The 19030-nt window shown below is 40.7% G+C and overlaps 1 protein-coding gene across 1 annotated transcript in view; it reads right to left on the bottom strand.

Moving 5' to 3' along the window:
• Positions 1-19030, bottom strand: part of LMNB2 (lamin B2) — a 57072-nt gene that overhangs the window by 13515 nt on the left and 24527 nt on the right. The window contains exons 6-11 of the mRNA XM_073598883.1: positions 16706-16831; positions 14065-14285; positions 11183-11513; positions 6944-7051; positions 2749-2868; positions 2030-2143 (exon numbers count right to left, since the gene is read on the bottom strand). Coding sequence (XP_073454984.1) covers positions 2030-2143; positions 2749-2868; positions 6944-7051; positions 11183-11513; positions 14065-14285; positions 16706-16831 — 1020 coding nt within the window. The remainder of the gene's footprint in view (positions 1-2029; positions 2144-2748; positions 2869-6943; positions 7052-11182; positions 11514-14064; positions 14286-16705; positions 16832-19030) is intronic.

Raw genomic sequence — 19030 nt, forward strand, 5'->3', positions numbered from 1 at the left:
AGCCAAGTAGTCGGTTTCATAGTTTCTTATAATCACTTAAAGCGGAACTTCAGTAATTTTTTTCAACATTCCATCTTCTAAATCTTCTGCCCTTGTTAATTTAACCTTGGATAGTAAAACTTTTTTTTTCTGCCAGTAAATACCTTATACAGCCCACTTCCTGTTTCTTGTCTGGTAAAAAACCTAGGCTTATGACATCATGCACAGCTCTCCCTCACTCTAAGAGTTGCCAGGAAGGGAGGGGGGAATTAGTCATAAAAGGACAAATGAGAGCTGCAAAGCTGGAGGTGTGCCTGTGTGTAAATCCAGGAAGTGAACAGGAAGCAGCTTCAGCTGCCCACAGTTAAAATGGTTGCAGCCAGACTCCGTGGAGGGAGATTTCTGCAGCATATATTTGGCAAGTACAGAATCACAGTATATATAAAATATGCAAAGTGGTTGGAGGGAAGCTTCAGAATGGCAAAGATGTTTTTATTACAAATTATGTGAGCAGACTGCAGTTTCTCTTTAAGATCTTTACACAGTACAGATTTTAATTTGATATTCACTCTACTGCTTGGAGTGTTTGTTATATCAAGTAGTAACTCTAGGGTTTCCACCACTATAAAACTATTGTTTAAAAAAAAAAAAAAAAAAAATAATAATAAACACTAGGGTTGTCCCGATACCACTTTTTTAGGACCGAGTACAAGTACCGATACTTTCTTTCAAGTACTCGCCGATACCGATTACCGATACTTTTTTTTTAAATGTCACGCGACAGTGTTTTTTTTTTTTTTTTTTTTTTTTTTAACGGTGCTTGCTTTTTTGGGGGGGGGGGGGGTGTGAACGGTGTATGTGTGTTTTTTTTTTTTTATTATCAACTTTTATTTTTTACAATAATATTTTTTTTATTCTTTGTTTTTTTTTTAATCAGCCCTTTTGGGGGACTTTGGTGAGATATCAGGGGTCTTAACAGACCTCTGATATCTCCCCCTTGAGACAGAGAAAGAGACAGAGGATAGAGATTCCCCTGTCCCTTTCTCTGCAGCCTCAGCTGCACTGAGAATGAATGGAGAGAAGACAGCAGCTTCTCTCCATTCATAAACTGACACATCGTAATCACAGGAGATTACAATGTTTCAGTTATTGTGAATGGACAGAGTCAGCTGACTCTATCCATACACAAAGGAAGGAGGAGGGGGACTGAGGAACGGAGGGGACAGATAAGGAGGAGAGCAGAACGGAGGGGACAGATAAGGAGGAGAGCAGAACGGAGGGGACAGATAAGGAGGAGAGCAGAACGGAGGGGACAGATAAGGAGGAGAGCAGAACGGAGGGGACAGATAAGGAGGAGAGCAGAACGGAGGGGACAGATAAGGAGGAGAGCAGAACGGAGGGGACAGATAAGGAGGAGAGCAGAACGGAGGGGACAGATAAGGAGGAGAGCAGAACGGAGGGGACAGATAAGGAGGAGAGCAGAACGGAGGGGACAGATAAGGAGAGCAGAACGGAGGGGACAGATAAGGAGAGCAGAACGGAGGGGACAGATAAGGAGAGCAGAACGGAGGGGACAGATAAGGAGAGCAGAACGGAGGGGACAGATAAGGAGAGCAGAACGGAGGGGACAGATAAGGAGAGCAGAACGGAGGGGGACAGCGGAGAGGCACAGAGGAAAGGAGGGGGCACGGAGGAGGATGCAGTGACAGTCAGCGGTGAGCGATCACCGCTGTATGTCATTAAAGCTGGTGAAAGCCGCTGGGGGAGAAGCTTGTAACTCCCCCACGCGCCGATCACAGCTGTCTTCCAGGTATCGGGGGAAGCATCGGGAGCATTTGCCCGAGTACAAGTACTTGGGCAAATGCTCGGTATCGGTGCCGATACCGATACTAGTATCGGGACAACTCTAATAAACACACACACCACAATTCCACCAACACCCTCATTCCAAAAGATCAGGATTCTGTGATCAAAAAATGCATCTATAGAGCAATAATGCCAAAAATACACTATATTTTACCTTGTGAAAATAGTCATTTTGGCAAATTACCTGCTGATGAAAAAGATCTTCCTCCCCAAAGTCAGCTTCTTCTTCCTCCTCCTCTTCTTCATCTTCCTCTACAGTGGTGAGGACCGACCTCGATACAATTCTCACTGCCACTTCCTGTTGGAAAAGCAAGGAATTCCAACTTCACACAATGAAATAATTCAAACTGCAAACAACTTCTAACAATATGAAAAAAACCTGCTGCGAATACAACCAGTGGTTACATTTGCCATATATGGTGCTGGGATGGCAGCTCACACTACGGCATTTGTTCTGCATTCATTCTGAGGCATTACCAAATCAAATAATGGTCATATAATTTTCACGCACACAAAATAAATTGATATGGATGGGTTTGTGTGACTGACTTTTATAGCTTTCAAATGGTTTATGCAAGTGATGAAATGAATGGACTGAAAAGGGCAGCAAATAAGTTTCTGATGTGGTATATAGCAATCACAACAGTATAAAATTACACAAAAAAAAAAAAAAAAAAAAAACAACTTTCCCTTTTGCCATTGTTTAACCATTGGTTATATGCAGCTAGCTTCAGGTAATTAAAAGACTAAAAGATCCTGTGTTCTGTACATCTAAGAAATATAGCTTTCTTTTTTAATATTCATATACCAGCTCCACAAAAAGAAAAGAAAAAAAAAAAAAAATCTAAAATTAACAAAATGATAGATGTATATTACACAGCACTAAAATTAAATCAAACTGACCTCATCTTCATTGTTCACCAGACAGAACCTGGTGTTGCTGTCAGTTCCCCAAGAACTTTGGTTTTTCCAAACCAACACAGAAGGAGGGCTATGTGGTACTCCAGCATCAGCACTATAGATCTACAAGAAGTGTAAAAGGTGAAATAATAATTATAAAACATTTCCTAACCAATAAAAAAACTGTAATATTTACCTCATTACAGACAAGTGGTGGAATGTGACATGGCAGCACTCTCTAGGTCCAGCACTGGCAGTGCACTTTGATATTGCTATACCTGCATAATCTTATGCAAAAGGTCTTTTGGGTAATTGCCAATTAATGCTATAAAAATCCTATGTGATCACAAAATGTCACCCCCCCATGTATGTTGAAACAGTTCAGCTGGTTCCTAAGGGCTTACTTTGATAATCACTTGTTATCCAATGAAAATAGAACATCAGCACTATTACCAGATTAAAAAACAAACAAAAAAAAAAAATTATATATATATATATATATATACACACACACACACCAATTGTGCAAGTTCCCCCACTTAATTAAAGAGAGGAGAGAGGCCTGTAATTGTCATCATAGGTATACCTCAACTATGAGAGACAAAAGTAAAAATGCAAAATGCCAGGGAAGGGGGTTTAAAGCAAACACCCCAGGGGACTTTTAAGGTGCTTTTAACTGTATAGTAGACACAGTAGATAAATCTGTACAGTATTTTTATTAAAAATCCATAATTTTTATTAGAAATTAATTTTTAAAACCATGTTGTCCTTACAAGCGAGACATCTTCATAAAAAAAATGGTACAAATAGATCAATAATTCATTCAAGGGCACATAAAGACAGACAGAGCTTCTTAATTCCATGACAATCTTCCGCTCGACATGTTTTGCTCTAGTGCGAGCTTCTTCAGGAGTTTGTGGCAATGATTGTAGTAAGCTCAGGTTGTCGTATTCAAACAATGTATTAAACTTGAATAATTTGCTACAGCATTTTCACAGTACAGGCTCTCATAAAGTGGGTTCCCCTGTCTTGGTATGGCCACAGAGGGATATAAAGTTTTGTATAATCCTTAGATAGAATCAAAGGATGAATTGCTCAAAGTGAAGGACACCTCCCAGCAATTAATGAAGACCGTAACCGAGATGAATTTATATGTAATGAGAAAGCCCTGGTGTACAATATTAGGGATTGAGTAGAGAAAGGAGTCTTTTCAATGCAGCAGCTTTTGTGAATATCAGAAGGCAGGCATGCTTGGGAGCAATCCACATACTCCCTGTAGTGTGATGCCGGTAGCAGAGCAGTGTGCGGTGTAAAAAAAACGCATTATAAACCCCCCATCCCGGGGGCGTCAGGTCAGATGCCGCCGGGATGGGGGGTTTATAAAAGGTGGTTTGATATGGGATGTGGTGCTCTCTGCTGACTATTTCTGTCCTTATCAATATATATGAGAGACAAAATGTGAAAACAAATCCAGACAATCACATTGTCTGATTTTTGAAAGAATTTATTTGCAAATTATGATGGAAAAGAAGTATTTAGTCACCTACAAACAAGCAAGATTTCTGGCTCTCACAGACCTGTATCTTCTTCTTTAAGAGGCTCCTCTGTCCTCCACTCATTACCTGTATTAATGGCACCTGTTTGAACTTGTTATCAGTATAAAAGACACCTGTCCACAACCTCAAACAGTCACACTCCAAACTCCACTATGGTGAAGACCAAAGAGCTGTCGAAGGACACCAGAAACAAAATTGTAGACCTGCACCAGGCTGGGAAGACTGAATCTGCAATAGGCAAGCAGCTTGGTGTGAAGAAATCAACTGTGGGAGCAATAATTAGAAAATGGAAGACATACAAGACCACTGATAATCTCCCTCAAACTGGGGCTCCACGCAAGATCTCACCCCGTGGGGTCAAAACGATCACAAGAACGGTGAGCAAAAATCCCAGAACCACACGGGGGGACCTAGTGAATGACCTGCAGAGAGCTGGGACCAACGTAACAAAGGCTACCATCAGTAACACACTACGCCGCCAGGGACTCAGATCCTGCAGTGCCAGACGTGTCCCCCCTGCTTAAGCCAGTACATGTCCGGGCCCGTCTGAGGTTTGCTAGAGAGCATTTGGCTGATCCAGAAGAGGGTTGGGCGAATGTCATATGGTCAGATAAAACCAAAGTAGAACTGTTTGGTAGAAACATAACTTGTCGTGTTTGGAGGAGAGAGAATGCTGAGTTGCAACCAAAGAACACCATACCTACTTTGAAGCATGGGGGTGACAGCATCATGCTTTGGGGCTGTTTCTCTGCAAAGGGAACAGGACGACTGATCCGTGTACATGAAAGAATGAATGGGACCATGTATCGTGAGATTTTGAGTGCAAACCTCCTCCCATCAGCAAGGGCATTGAGGATGAAACGTGGCTGGGTCTTTCAGCATGACAATGATCCCAAACACACCACCCGGGCAACGAAGGAGTGGCTTCGTAAGAAGCATTTCAAGGTCCTGGAGTGGCCTAGCCAGTCTCCAGATCTCAACCCCATAGAAAACCTTTGGAGGGAGTTGAAAGTCCGTGTTGCCCAGCGACAGCCCCAAAACATCACTGCTCTAGAGGTGATCTGCATGGAGGAATGGGCCAACATACCAGCAACAGTGTGTGACAACCTTGTGAAGACTTACAGAAAACATTTGACCTCTGTCATTGCCAACAAAGGATATATAAAAAAGTATTGAGATGAACTTTTGATATTGACAAAATACTTATTTTCCACCATAATATGCAAATAAATTCTTTCCAAATCGGACAATGTGATTGTCTGGATTTGTTTCCATATTTTGTCTCTCATAGTTGAGGTATACCTATGATGACAATTACAGGCCTCATCTTTTTAAGTGGGAGAACTTGCACAATTGGTGGCTGACTAAATACTTTTTTCCCCACTGTATCACCTGATTATAGAGAGTGTCCATAAAGACCAGAATGTCCAAAAGTGAAAAAAACATAACAAAATCTAAGTAGTCTTCTAAAAGTGACACTTCCCAGTGTAGCAACAAGAATGTATAAAGTGACTCGTGCTCTTCCTTCACCAATATGCACTCACCAGAATGCCATTGGTAAATGGCATTCAATATCAATCCACTCTAGAGGAAGCCATTCAACCAGTCCTCCAGATTGAGCACTGTCTATCAAGGGGGATCCTGGCCAAAAAATGGTCGCCACATGGAGCCCATGGTAGAGAGCAGCAAGCACTGCCCAATTCCAGGAAGCTACCATTGGCTCCGTGTGGCAAGCATTTTTTGGTTAGCATTCCCTTGAGCATTGTTCGAATGGTTGCTGGGGATCACTTTTAGAGGACTTTGTGAATAGTTAGAGAATAATGTGCATGTTTTAAATAGAGAAATATATTATATATATATATATATATATATATATATTTTTATTATATACATATACATACATATATATTATTAAAAACAAGCCCCTTGTTCCGCTTGCTCCCCACATTGCTTTTTATGTATTCATACTTGTGATCAGCAGTACTTGTAAACATTTACCTTTGATGTACTGCATTTTTTTTTTTTTAAATACCTTCCGTTTTTTTTTTTTACTCCATTTTCTCTTTTTATCTCGGTCCAATTGAATTCAATTTTTACACATCAACAACCTCCAGACTGCTCCCCCATAGGGTGGAGGTTTATATCTCGTTGGAGAGTCACAAGGATCCAGGATCTTCGGCTGGACCATCACGGATGAGGAGTCGAACCATCCTGTTTGGAGTGATCGTTTTCCTGCCAGTCCTAACCCCGTGGCACCAGGCCCACATAAGCCCAATTGACCCACTACTGTTCGGTAAGCGGGTCCACCATATCCAGTAAGAGTACCCATCTGCATTCCTTTTGACAGAGGATTTTTCTACAATCACAACTGTACAGCCATTTGCATATTGTTTGCAAAGTCATGACATATTACGTCCGGTCAGGATATCGCAACCACTTGCCGACGTCATATTGCTATATGGCGGCGGGCGGCAAGCGGTTAAGTATAGAAATGTACGTTTGTTTTTTTTTTTTTTTTTAACGTATACCTTTACAAATCGCTTTAATACTAAATGCTACAGTGTGTTGTAGTACATTGAAGATGCACAAAACATCTAAGGCATTAATTATTAAATGAAACAGGATCTTCCCCCACAACTTACCTTAACAGACTGCTCTGCTTTAAGCACATACTTTGGTGTGAACTTGTATACAATTTCTTCCTTGTCCCCAATTTTCACTTTTAGTCTCCAGCTACCTAGAGACTGATCCTAGGAGGTAACAGAAAATATAATTATTATTCCTTCATTACCCAAAAAAAAAAAAAAAAAAAAAAAAAAAAAAAAAAAAAAATGAAAAAAAAAAATAAAAATTATGAGATAGAAACCCCACACCATCTCACAACATAACTTAGTACAATAAATTACTACATCTAGTTAGTGATTGCAAAACAATTAAAGGAGTGTTCACATGTAATTTACATATAGTGTGCAGTTCAGGACACAGGACTTCGTAGATTCGTAGACCGTGGGTTATAGGTCGCTACCTTCAAATGACTGAACACTCATGAGCTTTGCTGGGAACCGCCCCTCAGTGTACCTGTATATAACCCTAACATAACCATAACTCCATAAGGATCCAGTTTCTTTAGTAAGCAATAAGGAGATCACTGAGGAAGAGAGGAAAGACCTGTGTCCTGTACTCCAAGATATGGAATTTTAAAAAAGGTACATCAAAACTCCTACTATCCCAATCATGCAGGACACAGGAGGAGTGGATTCTTAGACCATGGGATGTCCACAAACAACAAAAGCAAGGGGTGGACAACAAAACTGCAGCAAGAGGCCCACAGAAAGAACGAGAGGGGCCAATGAACCCAGAAAGATAACAGCAGAAACACCTTGTAGCTGAAGCAGGGAATAGCAGAGGCTCAAATACCCAACTGTCCAAGAATGATCTGAAAATATGAAAATAAGAACAGGCAATGGCCCTGCAACCCTTGAGAAAGCCCGACACTAGATACTGTAAGTAGCCCAAATCTCTTGGAGGAATGGGTACAGCAGCCCTGCAAGAAAGGCAAAATAACCACCCAGCTGGGTGGAGGAAAAAAGAGAAAATTCATATAAAGAGCTCCCTGCAAGGAATAGAAGTGGCGTCAAACAGGCAAGGGAACACAAGGCAAACAAACAGATGACAGTATTGGACTCGCCCGTAAGGTGATCGAAAGTGTTTAACTTGCCTTCCAGGCCAATAAAAAAAAAAAAACATGGGAAAGGAAGAAGTACTGGCTTTCAGGATACTTTGTCCCCATTTAGTGTAAGAAAAGTGGGAACCCTGAGAAGAACAGAGTGGGCCAAGGCAGAACTACTGCTGCTAGGGTTAATGAAGAAAAGGCGGTACCATTTTTATAGAGGTCCTTATAAAAAGAGAGTAACCATTTGAGCATAAGGGAAGGGCACTGTGTGTGCAAGAGCACCTGAGGAAGGCCGCAGAAAAGTACAGCAAGTCACAATGTTGACAAAGAAGAGTAATTTCTTGCAGAAGGGAAAGGACCGCAGGTGCTAAGCCAAGGTGTTAGGAAGAGGGTATACTGGGTATTAAGAGCTAGGTGTTTTGCAATTCTAAACTGAAGATGCAGGATGAAGAATGGGAACAATTATTAGGAAGGGGGTTCCCCATCATCACAATAGGCAAGAACCTGACATGAACTATTACACAGTATGGGGGGGGGGGGGGGGGGGGGGCAATGAGAGAGATCTGCATACCCAACCTAGAGGTATCAGGGAATTAGACACACTGGAAGATTTCTGGGCAAGAGTCACAAAATGGAAGATGCTTGGTGAGATAGACATGTAAGTTGCAAGGTACCTACAGATCTCATGGAGACACTAGCGCATGGAGGAAAAGTTGCTGGGAACTGGGGTAACGAGACCTTTTCCAGTGGTAGGTTGGCAAAGAAGTTGACTAGTGCCAAGGCAAAATTCTTTTGAGGACGCCACAGCAGAAGGGCTACCCTGCTTGTAAAACAGGCAATCTGGTGATCCATGACCCTGAGATGAAGAAGGGCATATTGAAACTCAGGGCAGAGACTGAGGGTTGAAAGCCAAAGTCCATCAGAAGAACTTTCCAATTCTCATGGAGATGCAACCAAAAAAGAGTGCCAATGGAAGCATAGATCAGTGATGGGGGGGGGGGGGGGTATAGTTGAGCAGAAAGGAGTATAACTAAAATGATATCAGGATTAGATCCAGATGTTCTCAACCAGTACAAGATCAACAGGAGAAGCCTGACAAGGGGTAGTGTCATCATCCAGGGCTGCAAGAACCTCAGCCTTTTTTGCCTGAGAGGTATAGTCTATAGAAGACCAGGTAAGAGCCACCCAGCTGAGGTAGACGTAGTGACAATTCTACAGGAGACCAGCACTGTAATGATTAGAAGAGATGTTTTTCTTGAGTATGAAGCAACATCCATTGAGTGAAAAAGGTTATGATTTTGGGAAGTTTAAATAAGGGTGTAACATGTACCATGGGCCAAAAGGTGGAGTTAGCCTATAAACCATAAAAACAAGATGATAATAGTGCTTAGGGCAAGAGCTGTAATCCTGCAGCAAAATTAGGATAATCTATAGGTAAAGAAAGGTTCACTATTGATTTCTTCAGTTCAGACCGGTCGAGGCAAAATCGACAAAGTAGCAATAGCCTATTGCTGTGCTTGAGCTGCCAAGGCTAAGGAAGACTTAAAAGTCTCCAAACGCCTATCAACTTAATTTTTAAAAGGACAGAATGCCATCAATGCAAACGGTAGATTGATTAAGTGCAAGAATAGCCAGGTCCACATGGGGAATGGTCCATTTCTTCTTAAATTCCCCTTCAACATGATATAAGGCATCAAATCTATCAGGAGGAGGAAACATCTGAGTTGGACAATCATATCAGGCCCAATCAGATTGATCAAGAACAGGGAAAGGCTTTCTAGGAGTAGCCCTCTATTTTTGCACTTGGCAGAATATGTGGGGCATGAGCAGAATTATGTGCATCTATCCAGAAACTAGGAGCAACGTGTGGCAGGAAGCCACTAATTTTACAAAATTCTGTCAATGAATAGTCATCTGAAGCCTCTAGTAAAGTCAGCGTTCCCCTTGCTTTCTACAAATGGAAATGCACTAGACAGTTTAGATTGTAACGTCTAGAAATAATCAGAGGGTGGAGAAGCAGCATTGTTGAAAAATGGCAGCAGGAAACTGTGCAGTCCCAAATCTTATGATCACTATGTCACTAGTCAGACAGGTACTTCTGATAATGAGGTGGAAGAAAAGCCTGCCAATTAAAAATAAATAAATAAATAAATGTTATAACAACGGTACCGATAATGCTAAGTAAGCACGACCATAACATTACGGACAACAAAAAAACTCAGTAGATTACACCATAACCTGTGCCTTCAAACCCGCTTGTGTGCATGCAACTGAAGAATATCTTAAAAGATAAAAAGAATATAGTGCAAAATCTACTACATATCCAACAAGATGTGTAGACAGGAGCCGGTATGTGAAAGTACAGGGAAACAGTCTTAACTTGTCCAGGTCACTGGTCCCTTCTCAGGTCCAAGCTTCGCCCCTCTTTGTGGTCATACACCCCACACACCCCCGAAGGGCTCTTGAGGGTCTGGGTGCAATAGACCACAGCCCAACACCTGCACCACATGCCACAGTATCCAATGCCCAAAACAAACATTACAGGCAAGTCCTACTGTTGTGGCGCCTGGGTATAGTTCCCACAGTATACATCAATCCAGAAACTGCTAGTAAGCCATAATGCAAAAGGCAGTTTTACCTTGAAAGAAGCATCCATCAAAGCAAGAAGGAAACCTGGTAAAAAATCCTCTCCAACAGAAGAAGGGGTCCATCACACAAGAAAAAACAAAACAAATAACTGGAGATTCATGGAGTAGGCAGGGATAATGTGTGTACACTATGGGGGTGGGGGTGCCATTACCAGCAAAATCTTTTTCTAGTGTCCAATCCCCTAAAGATGGCAGCATTTAAATCAGTCTAAGAATCACTGTTAATAAGTAGAGCTTGAACCTATATACAGTTGTGCTCATAAGTTTACATACCCTGGCAGAATTTATGATTTCTTGACCATTTTTCAGAGAATATGAATGAGAACACAAACATTTTTCACTCATGGTTAGTGTTTGGCTAAAGCCATGTACTATCAAATCCCTTAATTTATTTTCATGACATGCCAAAATGTTATCTATGAAAACTTTTTGAAGGCAAAGATTCAGCAGCTTTTAAAAGTAAAATAGATCAGTATTCAGTAAATGTGTTCCTTCAACCCATGTCATAGTCACCCTAATCCAGATCTGTTATCTCACACAATTGTACTGGAAAAAATTACCTTGTCAGAGCTATTCTTCAGGTGAATAAAATTTCCCTCATTCCCACATTCCTCTATAGAGATACTGCCGGTTGCAGAGGATTGTTGCGATACATGAAATTTGCTGCTGCTTCCTCTATCACCAGTGCCCTCCTCTTCAGCATCAGTGTTCATCTCACGAGAGGCATGCCTGGTCCAACTGCTTGATGACTTTATTGTGGAACCTTCTACACTTTCTTCTACTTCAACACGTTTTCTCTTGCTACGAGACTGGCGGGCAGTAGAGGAGCTGCTGCTTGAGGTGGCCCTTGACACCGTAACACGAGATTGGGGACTTGGTGACAGTTTCAACCTTTCAATTGAATATAGAACAGTCATCAAAACAAAAAGAAAATTGTTCATGCCAATAGTATACTTGGAAGCAAACAAAGTTAAATACAGTCTGGTTCACACTGATGCAATTTGGGTTGCACTGAATCACATAACAAAAAGAACATTGCTTCCAATGGTGCCCGTTCACATCAATGCAGTTGCTATGGGACTTAGGAAGTGTCCTGTGCTACTTTGGCACAATGCTGTGTGATTTTGTGGACCATAAACTTCAATGTAAGCACATCAAAATTGCATGTACATGCATTTTTGTGTGCAACTTGTGCTGGTTAAGGAGCCAGCACCCACCGACACCCTTACAATTAGTGACTCATCCTCACTGACAGCAGAAGAATGTAGCCGACATAAAAAAAGAAAGTGTGCGTGTCTGCCATTCTGGTGAGGTATGGATTTTGAAGGGGACCCCACAAAAAAAAAAAAAAAAAAGGGGAAGCGCAGTTCCCCCCTAAAATCCATACCAGGCTTTTCTCTCCTACAAGGAAAGTATTACATTCCCCTTCAGTCTGGTATGGATTTTAACTGTTTCCTGTCCAGCCACTATATATGGCTGGACTGGAGCAGCGCTGACGTGTAGGTGGGAACTGTGACTGCTGTGTCTGCCAGACACAGCAGATCACAAGCATTGTACCAAGCTGATGTGAGCGAGGCTGTCAGTATACTACTTTGTGATCTATATGTGAGAGCTGTGATGAGTCACAGCACTGCAGTAGTAAACAAGGTTTCATGAATGAAACCTTTGAACAGTCTGACTGACTAATAAGCAATCGCTGAAAAAAAAAAAAATCCTGACACAATGTCAACACTGCACTGGTGACAGTAAAGGGAAAAAAAAAAAAATTACAAATTTATTGCAGTCCCAATGTCCCTTAGATGTGCAATTGATGCCCCTAGATAGCCTGAAGGTGCTCTTGGATTTTGGGTCTCTCCATGTGTATGTGGCTAGGCTGTGAAAAAGTATACTCAGGAGGAGCAGCAGATTGTGTTTTGTGGTGTAATTCTATGCATACCGATGCTGTGTGTTAGAAAACTGTCTTACTTGACGACTGTATTCAAAAAAGAATTAAAAAACAAAAATGTTCCCTGATGTTAAAGAATATGTTTCCAGTTGAAGCATTTTGTTACAACATTGCCACAACCAATAAGATCAGGAGATGTATTACCTTTGGAGTGCTTGTGTATAGCAACGAATACAAGAAATGGTATATCTTGGATCTATAAAATATTGGTGGCAATGGATGGACTGGTAATCCTGCCATATATAAAATAATGGGAAAAAGAACTGGGAGCATAAGGGAATGATGAACACTTAGGAAAAATTTTGAGAATGGTACATAGTTCTGCGGTAGATACTAACAGTTGAAATCAATTATAAATATCTGGTAAGATGACGGATAAAGCATATAAATATCAAACTGGGAAAATACCATATTGTTGGCGAGGATGTAAAGAAGTGGGAACTATGAGCCACATTTGGTGGGACTGTTCAAAAATAAAAAAATGCTGGAAAGAGGTTTTGCAATTAATAAAAGAGATCACTGATATAGAAATACTAGAAGAGCCTTGGACGTGCTTATTCCATGGAGTAACAAGTGTAATAAAACAATGCTTATTGATCAACGCAGCCAAAAGTCTGATACCAAGACACTGGCAAGAAATGGAAAACCCTACAAGGGAGTGGATAAAAAAAAAATAAATAAATAAATGAGATGATAATGTTATCCCAACATTTCATATTCCTGATATGTTCCTGCTGAACCATGTACTCGTATGAAAAGTATCCTGTTCTCTTTGTATTGCTTCCTGTGTGTAAAATCCCTTGTGTTCCTGCCAGTGCCCCTGCTTTCCTTTTAAAAACTGACCACACTAAGCAGGAGGGCACACCAGGGTCAGTTCTCTAGCTTAAAAAAAATAAAAAATAATAATAAACCACACAGCATTTATAATGCTTTTTTTTTTTATATCTATACACAAAAGTTTTGCCATTCATTTCTATTGTAAACAGAATGCATTGTTTCACAAGGTCAGGGGTTACATATGCTTTAATGCTTCATCATTCACCTTGATCGGCTGCCAGCGTTCATTGTGAAGGATGATGCATTAACTTCAGGGAAAATAAAATCCCACCGCCCGCTTGACACTCACCAGCGGATTTTTTTTTTTTTTTTTGAATAGAAGACTTGTCAAAAATGTGCGTTTATTATAGTAAAACATGCATTAGTAAAAAAAAAAAAAAAAAAAAAAAAAAAAAAACACACGCACCAGGTCACACTGCAGCTGCACAAAATCGCACTGAAAATTAGATTTTAAAAAATTTATATTTATATATATATATATATATATATATATATATATATATATATATATATATATATATATATATATATATATATATATATATATATATATATATATATATATATCTCTATCACACTGCACTAGTGTGAATCTAGTTGTGGAGATTTTTATCTTACATCCCATATTCAAATATACATTTTAACATAAAAAGGACTGACCTCTCCTCCTCTCCCTCTAGAAGCTTGCGGTAGGCACTAATCTCCATATCGAGAGCATATTTAACATCTAGTAGTTCCTGGTATTCTGTCAGTTGTTGCTGTATTTGGTCCCTCATTGCTGCTATCTCTTTCTCTTTACTATCCAGCATTTTCCGGTACTTCTCACGATCACTGGACAGTAATTCCTCTAGTTCACGGATACGATCCTCTGCCGTATTCACCTGTAAACAAACCACTCTATTAAAATGGCAAGTTCACCTTTAGCTCTGTGTGACCCAGAACAAGAAGTTGCCTAGCCCTTTAGTGACTAGGGACAGGCTAGCTGCAGAAATACATGAATGTAGGGGAATCAATCAGCCATGAGACTATAAACTGCAGCATGTGACCTCATCATTGCAAAGTAGAGCAAAACAAAAACACAAAATATAATTACACTAAGGGCCACAGTTCACACCACATGCAGCAAAGTGCGTTTTTTTTCTGCATCAAAAATGGATTGGAAAGTAGGTTATATGGTTTTCAATGGCATAGTTCACACCATGCTTGCAGTGCAAAAAAAAAAAAGAAAAATGCTGCATTTTTCCTGCACTGTCACGCTATAAAAAACACACCAAAAACACGCAAGAACACACATGTCCTTATTTAACCACTTCCATACCGGGCCTATTCTGGCACTCCTCTCCTACATGTAAAAATCAATTACTCAGAACCCCCTAACATTATATATGTTTTTTTAAAAGACACCCGAGGGAATAAAATGGTGGTCGTTGCCACTTTTTATCTCGCACGGTATTTGCGCAACAATTTTTCAAACGCTTTTTTTTTGGGGGGGGGGGGGGGTGTATAAAAACGGTTTCATGAATGAAAAAACAAAACAGTAAAGTTAGCCCAGTTTTTTGTATAATGTGAAAGATGTTACGCCGAGTAAATACATATTCAACATGTTACGCTTTAAAATTGCGAACTATCATGGAATGGAGCCAAACTTTGGTACTAAAAGTCTCCACAGACGGCACTTTAAATTTTTTTTTTACAGGTTATCAGTTTAGAGTTACAGAGGAGGTCTAGTGCGAGAATTATTGCTCGCACTCTAACGCACACCGCGATACCTCACAAGTGTGGTTTGAACGGTGTTCATATGTGGGCGGGACTTGCGCATGCATTTGCTACCGGGTACAGGGTCGTTTTATAAACTTTTTTTTATTATTTATTTTATACTTTCTCATTTACAGTTTTTTGATCACTTTTATTCCTATTACAAGGAACGTAAACATCCCTTGTAATAGGAATGGTGTGTGACAGGTCCTCTTTTTGGAGAGATGCGGGGTCAATAAGACCCCACATCTCTCCTCCTGGCTGGAAAGCATGAAAAAAAAAAAAATTCACGATCTCATGCTTACCAGCCGCAATCGCGGCTTTATTTAGAATCGTAGCCTGCACATGACATCATTTCGCCGCGCCCGGGCCTCCGACAGTCATAGAGGTGACTGGTGACCATCTGGTCACCGTAAATCTCTATGGCCGTCATCCAGCGGCGGCCGATTCTTTATCTGGGTCCCCGATGGCACGGGAGAGCCCAGAGAAAGACCGGAGAGCTGCGGGGCGGGGGAACAATCAAGCGGTGGAACTGCTGCTATGATCGTTCTTATGGTGCACAGATTCGCCAGCTGAAAACAAGGATATATGAATGATGCCTGTAGCTGCAGGCATCATTCAGATATTCCCACTGGAAGTCAAGGACGTCATACGACGGCCTTGGGCTGTAAGTGGTTAAGGTAAAAAAAAGAAAAAAAAAGAAAAAAAAAAAAAAAAAAAAGGGGGGGGGGGGGACGGGGGACGGGACGATATTCACTGGACTGCATAAAGAACATGCATGCAGAAAAGCATCTGGAACACATCCGGACTGCACTTCTATGGTGTGATCTGGCCCTAAAACTTTGTTACAATTAACCAAACCATTTGAAATTATACAATGCCTTTAACCATAAAATTATTTATGTACTGGAATAGTTCAGCTTAATAATACTTAAAGTGTTACTAAACCCAGGAGTCTGCATTCAATATATCTGGTCTCCCACAGTACATGGAAGTGCAATCGTTTTAGTAAATATAACCTGCTAAATACCTTTTCTCATCAGTAGTATATTGCAGTCTTGTGACTTCTATCAGTTCCTGGTTAAAGCTTGTAGGAGTTTTCATACTGCAATGAGCTGTCTCATCAGGACCCCTGACTCTGTCTGGAATGTGCCGATTGGCCATGTGCTGATCACATGCACTCTCCCAAGAAAAAGATAACGCTCTAGCAATACACACCAAACTGAGCATGTGCAATCTGACTCCAGTAACTGTCTTATCCGGACCTGTTCTCGAGTCAGAGGAAGAGGAGGATCTGTGCATACAGGATCAAGCAGCCTTTTTACACAATGCAGAGGATTAACCCCTTAGGATCTACAGCAAGTATAAAAAGTATGCTTTACTGCATATACGCACTGATTTTACTGTTGCGGGTTTAGTAACACTGTAAGCAAAACTGTTTTAACGGTCATGAATGTGCTGTACTAGGCACCACAAAGAAAATGAAATGGGCAACTATAACTGAATAGGAAAAACCATGCACAGTATTTCTTTTAGTGTACTGTACCTGCTTTTGAAGACCAGAGAGCTGATAACCAAGTGACTCAATCCTCATTCGTGCTTCCATCAGCTCCTCACGGGCAGCCTCAGCAGCTTGGTCAGTATGGTCAGAGGAACGCTTAATATTGTCCAACTGAAATAAGAAATAACTTTGTAATAAAACCACCAGAAATCTAGTCTGTGTACATATTTTTTTTTGTAGAATAAGGCTCCTTTTCATACAAGCATCACCCCATTCAGTCAAGTTTTTGCAAAGAAAAAAAAAAAAAAAGAAAAAGAAAAACACACGAGATCAGCTTACATCAGTTTTTACACAAGTTCAGTTCACATCAGTTCATCGGTTTTTACATTTGCCTGCCAGATTCATTAACAACCATGATTAATCCCTGCGGTCAGTGGGGGATTCCTACTGAGAGCAGAAAGTAAACAAAAAAGTTGACATTAAAGAAATTAAATGGGTGTACACAAGTACTTCCTTATCTTAGAGTTAAACTCACTCAGGACATTTCCACACTGTTTCGCATTAACTAAATCTCTGTCTATAACTCAATTGAACAAGAATGACAGAATGGACAGAATCCCCAACAATTCATGTGGTGGGTTAGCAAAAGGCCTTTACAGGAAAGCACACTTCATAGATCACAAAGAGATTAAGCAACGGTCTTGTTTTCTGGACACGCTACATATGCCCCAGACAGAAACCTTTTGCCTGCATCAAATTATTCATTTAATAGAATCCCTGAGTACAGATCAGATGGACATAACCACTAGAACCTTGGGGGGGGGGGGGGGGGGGGGGGCGGGGGTTGGATTGGGATTCTCGGAGGTCTATGTCCTCTTCAATAGTCAACGGACTATGCCCTCATACCAAATGGCAAGGGGATTTAGACCTGGGCAAAACTATAGAGAAGGAGGTATGGGTGCAGTGGTCAACCATGGTGCACAAAGGAATACTCAATATTTCCTAGGTGGAAGCAAATTACAAGGTGCTGTCCAGATGGTACCTGGTCCCGGCGAAGCTGGCAAGATTGTACCCTGGGACTTCACACCTTTTCTTCAGAGAGTGGGCGGGCGAGAGGGTACTATGTTCCATGTCTGGTGGTCCTGTCCAAAGATCCACTGCTTTTGGATCAGAATATTCACCGTGGTTTCTTCAGTGACAGGACAAAACATAACTAAAAATCCTAAAACTGCACTGTTTGCGGACTTGCTGGACGAGATCCCTTGATATCTCAGAACTCATTCCCCCCCCCACCCCCCATTTTCTCGCCAGCTAAAATTACTATAGCGCAAGCATGGAAATCTCTAGTGGTCAATGTTGCATTAGTAAAACAAATTTTCCTGGATCATGGTCAATGACCAGCAAACTCAACGACAAAAGCCAGATTCGAAAAAGTGTGGCCCCCATGGATTAAATACTTTCAAGCTCCATAGCTCCTGGAATTAGGTGGTCGTGGGCCTGGGTTGAGGGAACGGACTCCTGCTTTTTCTTGTCAATATGGGAGCTAGGTAAAGTGCCTTGATCAACCTTTGTGATAAGTGCTCCCATCTCTGGTTATGCTACTGCGTTACTGTTGGATCAACTGTTGCAGTAGTTGGGATTGGTCTAAGATTCTAAACACTTTACTTCCAAAATAAAACTTGTTCACTTTATAGTCACGTTCATCAATTTTTAGCAATTAATTGACATCAGATAGATTTTCATATTTTGTTCACCCACACACATCATTTTTGTTTTCGCACATTCACTCTTTTCTGTCATTACACTGACTTTAGTTCTGCTGTTTAAAATTCTCACCAGCACCATTTCTTTCTTCCTCTTTTGTTCACATTTACACTCACATCTCTTCTTACTTTGGTTTTTCGAACACACATTTTTTATTCACACGTCACCTCTCACATTTGTTAGTCACTACATATATATTTTGCCCAATTTTCATTACACTTGACTATTTTAGGTACACTTATTTATCACACGATATCTTTTGACATTTTATGATAACTAATATATCAAACTTTTCCCATCATTACAATTCTCATATAAATTCATTATTATATTTTAAACATCATGACTCTTATCAACCTATAATACAAGTTATGGCAAATTACAAAATAATTACTGGGACCTTCACTGCAGGTACTTGGGATCCCTTCTTTCCGCTCGCTTTCAGCTGCAATTAGTGTGGCTTCTTATTAGCCACATGTGAGTGGATCTCCCTTCTTGGAGCGTGTACCGCATGAGGGCACAGGATTGCCGACGGACTTTTAAAGGAACCCCAGTCAGGAGATTTTCTGTGTGTAGCCTTCATTGGTAAATATGATGTTTTTGTCA

This window comes from Aquarana catesbeiana, linkage group LG01, assembly GCF_042186555.1.
Source record: "Aquarana catesbeiana isolate 2022-GZ linkage group LG01, ASM4218655v1, whole genome shotgun sequence".
Lineage (NCBI taxonomy): Eukaryota > Metazoa > Chordata > Amphibia > Anura > Ranidae > Aquarana > Aquarana catesbeiana.